General features: G+C 36.4%; 1 protein-coding gene across 3 annotated transcripts in view; it reads right to left on the bottom strand.

Annotated features, from left to right (window-relative positions):
- The window catches only part of IPO8 (importin 8), a 144,293-nt gene that overhangs the window by 45,097 nt on the left and 85,148 nt on the right, over positions 1 to 14,048 (bottom strand). For all 3 annotated transcript variants that reach the window (XM_027844354.1, XM_027844355.1, XM_027844356.1), the window contains 3 exons: positions 12,429 to 12,495; positions 1,805 to 1,930; positions 1,249 to 1,346 (listed from right to left, as the gene is read on the bottom strand). In XM_027844354.1, coding sequence (XP_027700155.1) covers positions 1,249 to 1,346; positions 1,805 to 1,930; positions 12,429 to 12,495 — 291 coding nt within the window. The remainder of the gene's footprint in view (positions 1 to 1,248; positions 1,347 to 1,804; positions 1,931 to 12,428; positions 12,496 to 14,048) is intronic.

Here is a 14,048-nt window from a genome sequence, read left to right as displayed (position 1 = left end):
AATGAGGCCACGAGACAAATCTGAAGACTGTTTCACTAGTCCAAATAAGAGGCGGTGACAATCTGAATTAAAGAAATGTCTGTGTGATTAGCAAGAAGGTATCACAAAGACTATGAAGACAGAATCAACTAATTGTATGAACGGGGTGAGGGAGAGTGAGAAGTCAAGGATGATACCAAGACTGCAATCTAGGTCCCAAAAAAGGAACCTACAGAAATAGATAAGTTCAGAAGCGTGGTAGGATTAAAGTGAAAAATAAATTCTGTTTCCAATATTCTGTTTTAGAGGCCTGGGAGACATATATTTTGAAATCCTCAATAGGTGATACAGGACTAGCATTCATGACTAGATATATATACACACACACACACACACACACATATATACATATAGATAGATAAAGATATATAGATATAGATATAGATATAGATAGATCTGGGAGTCATACATGGAGCACTGATGAGGACCCAAAAAGAAAAAAAGGATAAAGAGGTTATCTGCAAGTGTGCTTGTTCTATGTGCAATTGATTTAAACCTCTTTATAGAGTTAACTCTCAGTCTCCTGAATGTTCAGAATGGTTGCAGTAATTAAAACTGATCTCTAATCTGCAAATGCATGGTGTTAATGTGTGTATGTATATTTTGTACTATAATTTATACACACATACATATCCATAACCAAAAAACATGTACACACATCTACACAGAATATAAACAAGAGAAGCAAAAGTCACTGTGACAGTTCTAAGAAGGGCCTACTAGAGAACCAAGTGGAAGCTCAAACTATACAACTGGAGGCAATATGGATATAACCGTCTATAATTTAACATAAACTTATCATTTTATCTTATATAGAGATCTTTAACTGTATAATAATTTCTGCCACGCACTGTAAACACTTGTGTATCACATTTGCTTTCAATTTAGAAATACTTGATTTTTAAAAAAGTATTCATCCATGATTTTGAAACTATGATGATAGTTATAGTTAATTTTTATCTGGTACTGTACTATCAGTATGAATTTTCCAAGTTACGAAAACAAATAATGTTTTATGATTTGAAGGTACAAGTTGATGAAAACATGAGTAAGTTGTATAAACTATCAATGCTAAGGATATTTTCAAATAACTAGATATATTTGTGGGGAAAAAAGTTTGGAAAGATTACTCTAATAAGGAGCACAATTGGCAATAACTGGACATTGGACACTACAATTAATACAAAAAATAAGAGAGCACATTCTTACCTTTCTACACATAGTGTAAATTATCTCTAAATGCTTAGGATTGGATAGTAAAGTAACCGTATCTATAGTAACATAATTGTGCAGGAGAGGCATCATGTCTGAAAAAAAGGATATGTCGAAGTCTTACATTAGAACAGAATATTAAATATTCTTATAGATAATATACTTTCATTTTCCTTACTCTTTATTACTTTTCCTTAGAACTATATCATTTTAAATTTGGAAGGGGGCTTAGAAATAATCTTATTGTAGAGATAACTGAGGTCAAAGGAAGTTATTAATACCACAAAGTCAAGCTCCAGGAAGACCTAAGGATAGTCACTACCGAGGATATTTAAAAGAAACATCATACTTCCTATAATGCTCACATTCCTGGGACTACACACATGAAAGCTCATGAAACCATTTGCCAATAGAAAAAATAAAGCATTTGTGATCAGAGTTACTAGAAGGAATTAAATCTTCTGTCTGTCTTATTTCTTTCAAACTGCTATTTGGACTTCACATATATAGGAATATTAAATTACAAAACAGCAGCAGAAAAAAGTAGCTTTACCTGCAAAGTACTCAAAGCAATCCTGCTGAAAAACTTCAAACAATATACCTAACAGCTGCCACATTTGAGGTGAAATCATCTGGCAAGTCAAACTATATGCCAATGAAAGAATTTCTTCATAAAATTCTGAAAGAGATATGATTAGAAATCTTAAAAACAAATTATTAAAGCAACAACAGAGAATTTGGAAATAAAACGTTAATCCAATTACCCACGTCTTTACACATGCAATATCTGTGAGTATCTCATCTTGTAATTCTCTCAAGTTTACTTCCTTGCTTGTACTATTTCTACAATGCCCTTTATTTTGAAAGAATGTAAGCAACAGTAGGTAAGTTTCTGTTTTTACTTTTACTTTATTATTAGCAAGAATAAAAAAAATTTAAGTACATTTGAAAAATAAAAGGATCTGGGCAGCTAGGTGGTACAGTGGATAGAGCACCGGACCTGAAGTCAGGAGGACCTGAGTTCAAATCCGGCCTCAGACCAAAAACTTGACACTTACTAGCTGTGTGACCCTGGGCAAGTCACTTAACCCCGATTGCAGGAAAGGAAAGGAAAGGAAAGGAAAGGAAAGGAAAGGAAAGGAAAGGAAAAGAAAGGAAGTTATTGGTCAGAACAAAGGTCCCACTTGGAGGTGGCTAAAGGAATTCTTTTCTTAGGCTAAAGCAAAATATTCTACATTTCAAACAGTCTTACAAGAATATATAATTATATAATTATATATTGTAGTTATTTTATTTCCACATTTTCCAGTTGACTTTAAAAACTTATTTCTTTGTTGCATAGCATTTTCTATTAGGACACATACTCCCATGAGGTTTCTCAATGTTCTGAGAGGTATAGATAGAGTTATCAATTTTACCACCAACCAAGGGGCAATATTATCTAAATATACACATAGAAAGCAATAAAGCTAAATCTAATATATTTCCATTTGCGTCACCTAAAATGTCATTAAATGAGAACTCCAATTGTGACAAATGGAATTAAATTTTGCTCTTTCCAGGTGGAGCCAGTTACTCTAGAAATTCATGCAAAGTCTTTACATTCTCATATTATTTAATTCCAGAATTTGGACAAAGGTGATACTAAGATGATAATAGGTACCCAAAAAATATGCTAATTTTGCTCTTAATAACAAAATAAGACCAAACGTAAGTGCTGGAAATATAATTTGCTACCAAAGATTTTAATCATCACAAATCTTTTACAGAACACACACACACACACACACACACACACACACACACACACACACACACACACACACACACACTTCCCCTGAAAGGATTAGTTACCATTCATATCTAAATATAAATTTTTGAATTTGGATATATAATACGTAATAATTATAATTCAACTAAGGAATATCTTACTTGATTGGAATCTACTATATCAATATGTTCTCAGGTAAGTCAAACAGAATATTACTTTATTATCACATTCACCAGCCATGAGATTGAAAAACTAAAATTTGTAGCACTAAAATGTGAATAAACAAAACATGAAATAAGTAAAATAGAAAAACTATTGGCTGTCACATTAATTATTATGTGATTTCTACAATGAATTTCTAATACTTTTCTTCATCTGCTTTCATTTTATTTAATTATAGATTTTTCTCTATCTGGAAAGATTCACCTTTTTCCCCTTCATCCGCCCCCTCCCCCTCTACATTGAAAAAAAAAGGAAAAAGAAAAACCATCTTAAACAGGTATAGTCAAATAAAACAAATTTCCGCATTGGACATGTATAAAAAAAATGTTCATTCTGCTCTCTGAGTTGTTCACCTGTCTATCAGGAGGTGGGCAGCATATTTCATCATTAGACTTCTGGAATCATGGTTGGTCATTACAGAGATCAGAGTTCCTAATTCTTTCAAATTTGTTTGCCTTACCATAGCTGTCATTGTATAAATTGTTCTGGTGTTTACTTTACTCTGCATCAGTTCAACTATGTCTTCCCAAGTTTCTCTGAAATCATCCTCTTTCATACAACAGAATTCCATCACATTCATATATCATAACTTGGTCAGCTATTGTCAAATTGATGGGCACACCCTAAGATTCTCATAGTTTGTTACTCAAACTAAAGTTATAAATATCTATAGATATCTTTCCTACAAACTTAGGGTTTGTTTTGCTTAGGAAAAATTCCTTCTTTAATCTTCCCTCCATCTAATTTCCCTTTCTTACTTCTCCCCTTTCTTTCCTATAAAGAAAAGTATGTTCAGTGAAACATATTTTTACACTCAACTGTGTGCATGCATTTTTCCCTCCTTTGAACAATTCAGACGAGAACGAGATTCAAGCGTCATCCGTTTTCCCTCAGATACTTCACCCTTATTTGTACAGATGTCTTCTTGCAAACCACAATTACATGAGATAATTTTCTCTAACCTTTCTTCCCTCTCTACCCCCAGAGTATTCTTCTTCACCTCCTTTTTTCTTATTCTTTTCAGATCATCAAGATGTAACAGAAGCATTCACAAACCTTCTAATTAAATTTCCCTCTATAAACTCTGGGGACGATAGGGTTCATGGGGTCCGCGGATCATCTCCTCATGTTAGAATGTAAGCATTTTACCCTTGTTTATTTCTTTATCATCACTGTTCTTTTATGTTTACCTTTTTATGTTTTCTCTGAAAACCTGTGTTTGAACTACAAAGTTTCTATACAGCTCTGATCTTTTTTATCAGGAATGCTTAGAAGCCCTTTATTTCTTTAAAAGTCTGTTTTTCTCCTGGAGAATTATACTTAGTTTTGCTTGGTAAGTAACTCTTGGCTGTAAGCCTACATCCTTTGCCTTCTGGAATAAGGTATTCCAGGGTCTCAGCTCCCCTATATTGGTGGCTGCTAAATAGTGTATGATCCTGACTGGCTCTTTGGTACTCAAATTCTTTCCTTCCGGCTGCTTTCAGTATATTCTCTTTTAGTTACGGTGTTCCTCAGAATTTTCAACTTGAGGTTTCTTTTAGGAAATGACTGGTGGATTCCTTCTATCCACTTTGCCCTTTGTTTCAAAGGGATCTGGGCAGTTTTCTTTTAAGATTTCTTAAAATATGATATTTAGGCTCTTGTTTTGGTCATAGCATTTAGGTACAGTTCCCGCTTTATGTAAGGAGATGTTCTGCAGACCTCAACATAAAATGTTTTTTAAGTAACGCATATTTGCTCAAGACTATGAGGAAGGGAAGGACACAGGAAGGGGCCTCAGACCCCAAGAACATGTGAGAGCAGGGGACAGAGAAAGCAGGAGAAGAAACACAGTTCAAGGACATGTGAGGACAGGGGCAAAGAAGGGTGGGAGGAAGAACACACAGGATCAAGGCCTGCCATGTAACACATGTTTGGGAGCTAGATATAGACAGGAAAGGGTGGGCAACATATGGAGGCCAGGAGCAGACATGCAGACACATATGGGTGCCCAAGTGTGGAAGGACTGAAGATAAATAAACAGGAGGACACATGGGTAGGAGGGTGAAGCACAGCAACCGTCTCCTTCCTCAGCACTGAGAGTCTCAAGCCAAGCTCACTTCTAGTGGCAGTGGTTGTGGTCTCCTCCACTCATTCTTCCGCTTTCACTTGCAGGAAGTGTTTTTAGGGTTTGTTTGTTTTTTTAATAAGGTTGTTGTTTTTTTTTTAAGATGGGGGGGCTGGTGTGAGAGGCCAAGGAATGCCCCACAGAGGGGCAGGAGCGGAGAGAGACAGCACAGTACTGTGCAGTAAAGTTAATAGTTGTTTTTTTAGAATGCCCATTTCTTTCAGAATTCTTTACATAACGTTGAATTTCCATAATGCAAATCTTATACTTAAAGGTAGCACTCACTGTCTGTAGTCCAATGATTAGCAATTTTTTCCCCCTCCTCAATCTTCTTCCCAGGTCAGTTGTTTTTGCTATGAGATATCTTCAATTTTCTTCCATTTTTTCCCAGTCTTTTGATTTTGTTTTAAGATTTCTCAATTGTATCATGGAGTGATTCATTGGCTTCTATTTGGTCAATCCTAATTTTCAGGGAGTTTGCTACTTGGGCTAGGTTTTCTACCATTTGTGCCAAGGTATTACTTCCTTTCCAATTCTTTCTTCCAAAGCTCGCATTTCTTTTCCAATTTTTTTTCTACAGTATCTCATTTCATTAACAAAAGCATTTTAAACTCTTGCTTCAACTCTTCTAGGAATTTTAGTTGAATATGTACCCAAGCTATGTTTTTCTTTGAGGATTTGTTTGTAGTTTTGGAGTCATTAATGTCTTCCAGGTTTATGTCTTGAGTATCCCTGTCATAATAGCTTTTCCTGGTGGAATTTTTTCATTCTTCCAGTCCCCTCCTTGACTTTGAACTTGATGTTAGGATTGGGTTATGTGCACTTTGGCAGGGAAAGTCTGGGCTGGTCCTGTTGCTATTTTCTTGGGTAACAAATATTATGTAGTTTCAGGATCTCAGAGACAGCTCGGGCTTTCACTGCTCCCAAATGGTCTGATCCAGGGCAAAGACTGATTGCTACCTCCCTTGGTTCTGAGCTCTTTAAGTTCCTGACCTGGTTTCGGGTGCCAGCAACAGCAGACTACTGCTGGACTCGGCCTCTGTTAGCTAGGTGGGAAGCTCTGCTATTTCAGAGCGACAGAACTAAAAACTCCACTTTGATCTGGGATTCCTGTCCTGGTTACTCCTCTTCAGCTTCAGATTAAGCTGGCAGACAGAACTGATACAACACTCTGTTCCTGGGGTTTGAGGCAAACCTCTACTGTTTCTTTCTGAACTTGTTCCTCTCTTAGTATACTTCCCAGGGCCTGAGATTGTTGGAGGAGTTGTAGGGGGGGTTTATGTGTAGAAAAAGTGAACTGCTCTACAGACAGAGGTCTCCCTCTCAGGATATGCTGGATCTGTGACCCAGATATTGGTAAGGGGTGACAAAGCTATCAATTTGTACCTGTCCCTCTTGTGATGCCCCATTACGAAAGCTGGGAATACCCTGGTAAGTGTCTGGGACTTCTTCTTGTCCTGGTTCACAGCCTCTCCTTGGGTGCTGGCATGCTCTGTACAAAGCCCTGTCTCTAATGTGTTCAGAACTCTCTGATCTGTGCTGATCTGGGTTGGAAAAATTACTCACTGTTACTTTTTCTTGGATTTCTCCATCAGGATTCAGTCTGCCAATATTTTCTTTATAAACCTCTACTCTGGACCATGTTCATGTATGAAAAAATATCACCACTAGTAAATACAAAAACACTATTAAGCAAATATTTTTACTATGTATTCAATTTTTAAATAAGAAGAATTTTCCAGGCTATCAAAAAACATACTTGAAAATCCTCCAAATCAATAATAATTAGAGAAATTTACTTAAAGCAACTGGGAGGCTTCACTTCATATATCAGATTGAGAAAGATATAGAAAAGGAACATAATAATTGTTGGAAGAGTTATGGGAAAGCAGGCACACTAACTTAATGTAAACTAAGAATTGGTCCAGTCATTCTAAAAAGTAATTTTAATTTAACCCAGCCAGGACATTTCTAGGCTTATCCCCAGAGATCAAATAAAAATGAAAAGGAAACATATGTACAAAAATATTGGGAGCAGTTCTTTTTGTAGTGGCAAAGAAATGAAAACTAAGGAGTCGCTTATCTGTTAGATGGTATATGAATCTAATGAAATATTAATGTGCCATAAGAAATGACAACACAGATGGTTTCAAAGAAATTTGGAAAGACCTGTATAAACTTATCCAGAATGAACTGAGCAGAACCAGCAGGACAATTTATACAATAACAATGTTATAATACTTTGAAAGACTTGAGAATTCTGATCAATGCAATGACTAACCATGACTCCAAAGGACTAAAGATTAAGGATATCACCAGCTCCTTAAAGAGGTGACATATTCAAGATGCAGAATAACATGTACATTTTCAGACACAGGCAATGTAGACATTTGTCTACATTAACTTTGCATATTTTTAAAGTTACCCTGTACTCCTGTCCCCAAGGGGAGGAGAAGGAAGAAAGGAAAAAAAGGAATGTAGAAGTCAAAAACTAAAAAGAAAGGGTAGAGAATTGAAGCATCTTTTTTTTTTAAATGAAGAGAAGGAATATCAGAAAGAAACAAAAGCAGGACAACTCTGAAAGGAAAAAGTCCATACGTTAAAAGAAAAGCAAGCTGTATATAAGAGATCTACAGTTTCATATATAATACTCATTTTCTGTTATTATTTATATAAAGACAAAAATAAACAAACATTTTGCTTTATATAAAAATAAAGTGGCAATGTTTCCAGTTTTTAAAAATTGCTACTTTATCTTTAATTTTGGACATAGCATAATATTCTACCTTTGTACAAATTTTAAATGCTTTGGAAATAAATTTACCATCCAGAAAGTTAGGATACCACTATGTGAAACGTTACTTGATCAATTCAATTTTTCCTTTATACTTACTTTGCTAAAGGAATTTTGTTCTGTTGTAAAATTTATATGTACCTTACTTGGTTTTTGCTGACATCTACTGGAATTATAAGAAAATAAACCAAATTTCTCATCTATTACACACACACACACACACAATGTATGGAATCAGGAAGACCTTAATTCAAATCCAGACTTGACACTTACTAGCTGTGTTATCTAGAGCATATTACTCAGCCTCTTTGTTTCACAAAGTTTCCTCAACTGTAAAATGGGAATAATAATAGCACCTATGTCCCAGAGTTGTTGTGAGGATCAAAAAAAATATTTTTAAAGCACTTAGCACAATGCCGAGCACAAAGTAGGTGCCATATAAATGCTAGACATTATTAATGTTATTAGAAATGTTCATTTTATTTGGCATTAAGGTTGGAATAAAAAATATTTTTTAAATGACCCAAATAACCAGATGGACAGGACAGATTAAAACATATTAATTAATTAATTAGTTGAGTAATGAGTGCCCAGTCTTTCAAAATTATTTAGAAGGATGTAAAAACTAACAAATATTCCAATCTATTTGGTAAGAGAACAGTAATAGAGGTAGTAAGAATGTGTATTTCAGACATGGGCAACAGCCAGTGCAAAGGAATGGAGATAGAACATCATTTGTGAGGTACAGCAAAGTGTCAATTTGGCAGGAAAGGAAATCTGTACAGGAAAGGAAATAATGAATAACAAAGCTGAAAAGGTAGGAGAAGACCAGACTTTAAAAAAACCAAGATGAGGATTTCATATTGATCCTAAAAGTGACAGAAGCCATGGAAGATCATTCAGTAGAAAAATAAAGTGCAAATCTGTACTTTAAAAAAATCGCTTTGGGGCAGCTAGGTGGCACAGTGGATAGAGCTCTGGCCTTGGAATCAGGAGAACATGAGTTCAAATCCAGTCTCGACACATGACACTTACTAGCTGTGTGACCCTGGGCAAGTCACTTAACCCCAATTGCCTCACTAAAAAAGCAAAACAAAACAAAACAAAATCACTTTGGTGATAATATAGAAGAAGATAGAATCAAATAGGGAGAGGAGGGAAGGAGACCAATTTGGAGGCTATTACAACAGTAAGGACAACAGGTAATGAGGCCATTAAATAAAGTAGTGACCATGTGAGTGGAAACAGGGCAGATATAAAAGATGTTACAGAAGTAGAAATGACAAGATTTAGCATATGCAAAATTAAGGAAAAAAAGAAATTAAGAATAATACTAAAGATTCAACTCTGGATGGTGGTGTGATTGACATAAATAGCCAAGCCTGTAAAAGGGCTGAGTTTGAAGAGAAAAATGAATTCTGACTTGGACATGTTGAGTTGAAGATGCCTGACAAACTACCAGTTTGAAATGTACAGTATGAAGTTGGAAACGTATGACTGGAACTCAGGAAAGATTAGGCATGGATATATAAATGAACGAATGAAATGAGTGAGTGAATGAATGAATGAACCACTTATTAAGTCCTTACTATGTGCAAAATAATGGGCTAAGCACTGGGAATACAAAAAAGAAAAGAGAGTCCTTGCTCTCAGAGAGCTCACATTCTAATGGGAGACACAACACATACAGAAGATTTCCACTCCATGTCAAATGGAAAGGTTCCATGGTCCTTGGGGTGCAGTGGCAAAGTACATCATATTGCTTTTTCTTTAATGTTAATTCTACTGAAAAAAAAAAAATCATACCAGTTTCTGATATTGAACCATATGACAGCACCAATGACTTCAGTAACAAAACTTTCTTTTCTGGATGTTCAGTAGCTGCAGCTGCAGGACCAGTTACCAGGCTTCTCCACAGGGGCTGCTTACAAGGTTAATGGCTGCAACCACGGGGCAGGAATCATCACTTCTCCAAAGGCTCTTGGGTTCAGGATCCTGGGATGTCTCCACAGAAGTTTGAGGAGAGATGGTTGTCAGGGTGGTAGTAGTGTTTTGATTTGCCTGGCACATGCTGTTTCCTGTTTCTTCCTCAGAATGCCTTGCTGCTTCAGCTAGGTTGGCTTGACTATCCTGTGGGTGGCAACCGGTTGGCAGTTGATGGAAATGAATGGTCCTTTCTCTAAGAGTTGTTTCCCTATGGGACAACTATGAGGGCCAGGATTGAAGTAGGACAAATGGGTTGGGGGGGGGAGGGGAGCTGCTTCCTCTCCCAGGGCTCCTATGGATATGTGCTTGCTGGTGTCAAATGGTCAGCACTTTTTGGTAGAAGTGATAAGAAAGGTGGGTCCCTTTTCCACAATGATTTCTCCTCTCAATGGTGCCTGCAGAGCCTGCAGGTCTGGTGGGTTGGAGTACACTGTCATTCCCAAGGGTCCTGAGCTCAGGATTCTGGGATATCTCCATCAGGGTCTGAGTGGAGACAGTGGTCAAAGTAGTGGTGACAGTCTGACTTGCCTGGCACTTGTTTCCTCCCTTCTCTCCCTCAAGATGCCCTGCTTTCCCACACTGTGGATAGAAATCAGTGGGGAAGGCTAGCTCCTTTTACATAAAAACCAGTCCCTAGAATGGTGGCTGTAAGGACTGGGCTTAAAAACAAGACCAATGGTGTGGGAGGTACTGCCACACCTAGGGCTCGTGTTTATCTACTTTTTGGTGGCTATTGGTCAGCTGTCAATATTGGTAGCAGTGGATTTATATGTGGGTATACAGATTATGTATGCATTATAGATGTATGCAGATTATATATATATATGGAGTTATATATACACATACATCTGTATCTAGATAGAGATGGTAATTAAAGCCATGGAAGCTTATGGAACCAAATAAGAGATATAGAAAGAGAAGAGGAGACCCAGTGCTAAGCTCTGAGTTACATCCATAGTTGGAACAAGTAATATAGGTAATGAACTAGCAAAGAAAGACTAAAGGAACAATCGGAAAGGAAGATGGAGATCTAAGAAACAATCCAGAAACCCAGAGGGAAAAGAGTTCCTCTCTAAAACTTCATTTGAGGAAACATCGACCCCAGACATCATTCATGCTCTGGTCAAGCTCAGAACAATCCATGACTTTCCAGACAACATTTCCACCTCTGCGCTGGCAGCCTTCTTACACTGGGAATGCCTCCATTCCTACAGCCTCTTCCTCCAAGAGTTTCTTCCCAATTTATTTGAGGAAGCAATCAATGACAGTCATATTGCTTTCTTTAGACTCAGACCAGCCCATGACACCTCAGATCCACTTTTCAGTTCTCTTTTATGTGTTGTCTTTTTGCATTTATTTGTATTCCCAGAATCGAGCACAGTGCCTGACATAAAGTAAGCATTTAACAAATTTTCTAGCTAGCTAGCTCCCTCCCTACCTAAAGAGGTCTGGAAGGATTAGGATTGAGAAAAAGTATCAGACTTGGCAATTAAAAGATCACTGATAATTTCGGGAAGAGTTACAGCAGTGGAGCAGGAAAATGTAGAAATGAGTTTATAAAGGCCTGAGATATGAGTGAGAAAACAAAGTAGAGGCCTAATAAGAGTTTTGTTTTGTTTTGTTTTGTTTCATTTTGTTTTTTAGAAAGTGCAAGACTTGGAACCAAGACTTGGAACCTAAGCTGCATCACGATTACTGAAAACCAGGCAACTGGTGTTCCTATTTTCTTAAACTCTTGCCCTACTCATACACTTTGTTAGCTAAGACTAATTTCCTCAGAATGCCCCATTTCTGTCTTTGATTCTATGGTAAAACAGTCTATTCTCCAAAATTCCAACCCATAAAATCCAGCAAGAACTCCTGCTTTTATTGAGACAGACACGAAGGCAGGTTAAAAAGTTCTTGTCTACCAATAAAGCAACCAAGCAAATAGTTCATTTTCACGGAGCTGGAAAGAAATTGTCTGGCATCTAGTCTCTCTTACACTTTTTGAATCCTGATAACAATCGAAACATGTAAGTCTATTAAAATGTATCTAAAAAAATTCACTCAAATTTTAAAATTACTTCAATGAATATATTATCCTATTACCTTTAAGTGGCAAGGTACATTTTAATAACAGAAATCCAATCAGAAAAGCAATTAGGAAACTGAATAGAGAACAAATGTCCTTTTGTTGAAAGAATGAGACTAAAAGAAGACACAAAAATGTATTGCATTACATTCAAAAATAGAATTCAGAACAGCTTCCCAAGTATATAAAGAATCTACTTCTTTTAGGCAATCTTTGAACATACCTATCACATGCTTTTGCAAAACAAGACCAATGATCCGAAGACAAATGCATTCCAACTGCTGAGTTATCTAAAAGGAATCATAAAATAATATATTTTAAAATTTGCATATGAGGATGCTCATAAACTTAAATATACTTATATACAGAATGTAAAGCTACAACATGTAGTTGCCTAATATGTGCATTGTCCTTTATTGCCCACTCTTCTCCCCTCCAAAAAAAAGAACTTGTTAATATTTCCTTTAACAGTTAAAAGTTGGGGCAGCTAGGTGGCGCAGTGGATTGAGTTCTGGTCTTGGGAGTCAGGAGGACCCAAGTTCAAATCCGACCTCAGACACTTGACACTTAGTAGCTGTGTGACTCTGGGTAAGTCACTTAACCCCACTGCCTAACCAAAAACAAACAAACAAACAAACAAAAAACAGTTAAAAGTTCGATAACTCTGGACTAGAAAGGTATAGAACTAGATTCTATAAATTCTCTGGGCCTCAATTTCCTCACCTATAAAATAAGGATCCTTGCTAGTGATTGGAGAATGGCTAAATAATTTATGACACATGGATGCAACAGAATATTACTGTGCAGTAAGAAGTGATGAATATGAAAACTACAAAGCAGAAGATATATGAATTAATGCAAAATGAAGAAATTAGAAAAAGGAAAACTATATGCAACGACAACAGTATAAATGAAAAGAACAAAAAAAGTGAAATTAAACTCTACATAACCCAATTTGGCCCTGAAGAAGAAAGGATAAAATGCACCCTCTTTTTTGGGGGGCAGAGGTAAGTAACTACGGGTATGAAACGCTATATATACTGTCAAACAAAGCTGATATTTTGGTTAGTTTTGTTGAACTGCTTTTTTTCTCCTCTTTCTTTTTTATTCTTTGTAACAAGGGATAGCTTTTTGAGGACAGGAGGAAATATATGTATCTAGAAATTAAGGTAATGTAAAATCAAAAGACATCAAAAAATTTCTTTAAATGAGGGGGCCTGGACTAGATGATCTACATATAAAATATAAATTCATATGTTATTCAGGGTAATAAATTTTGGAACAATTCGGTATCTTTTAAAAGGGCTTATATATAGTTTTTTCCAGATTTCATTTTTTATTCAAATTCATAAAATGTTTGTTTTCTATTCCAAATTCTCCTTGTCTCTCCACCCACCAACTGGAAAGGTAAGAAATATGATACCCATTGTGCATCATATATACTTTCAGTAAGGAAAAAGAAATAAAATAATGAATCTCCAAACTTCTCTATAACTGTAGAGGACACAATCATGTTCTCAGTAATCCTTGAATCCTCACTCTTTTTTATCCCTCATACACAATCTATTGCCAAGGCCTGTCAATTTTACCTTCTTATCTCTCTCCATATTCCCCTTTCTCTCCCCTCCTCCAGCAGCCTGGTGAAGTTCCTCATCATTTCACACCTGGACTATGGCAATAGCCTGCTTGTTGGTCTGCTAGCCTCGAATTTGTTTACACTCCAGTCCATCTGCCACTCCAACGTGATCTTCCCTAAGCACAGGACTGACCATGTCATCTTCTCTACTCAATAAATTTCAGTGGTTCCCTATAGCCTATAGGAACAAATATAACCTAGTCTACC

This window comes from Vombatus ursinus, unplaced genomic scaffold (genome assembly GCF_900497805.2).
Source record: "Vombatus ursinus unplaced genomic scaffold, bare-nosed wombat genome assembly UNPS02014941.1, whole genome shotgun sequence".
Taxonomy (NCBI): Eukaryota; Metazoa; Chordata; class Mammalia; order Diprotodontia; family Vombatidae; genus Vombatus; species Vombatus ursinus.
This window is presented reverse-complemented; position numbering and strand designations above follow the sequence as displayed.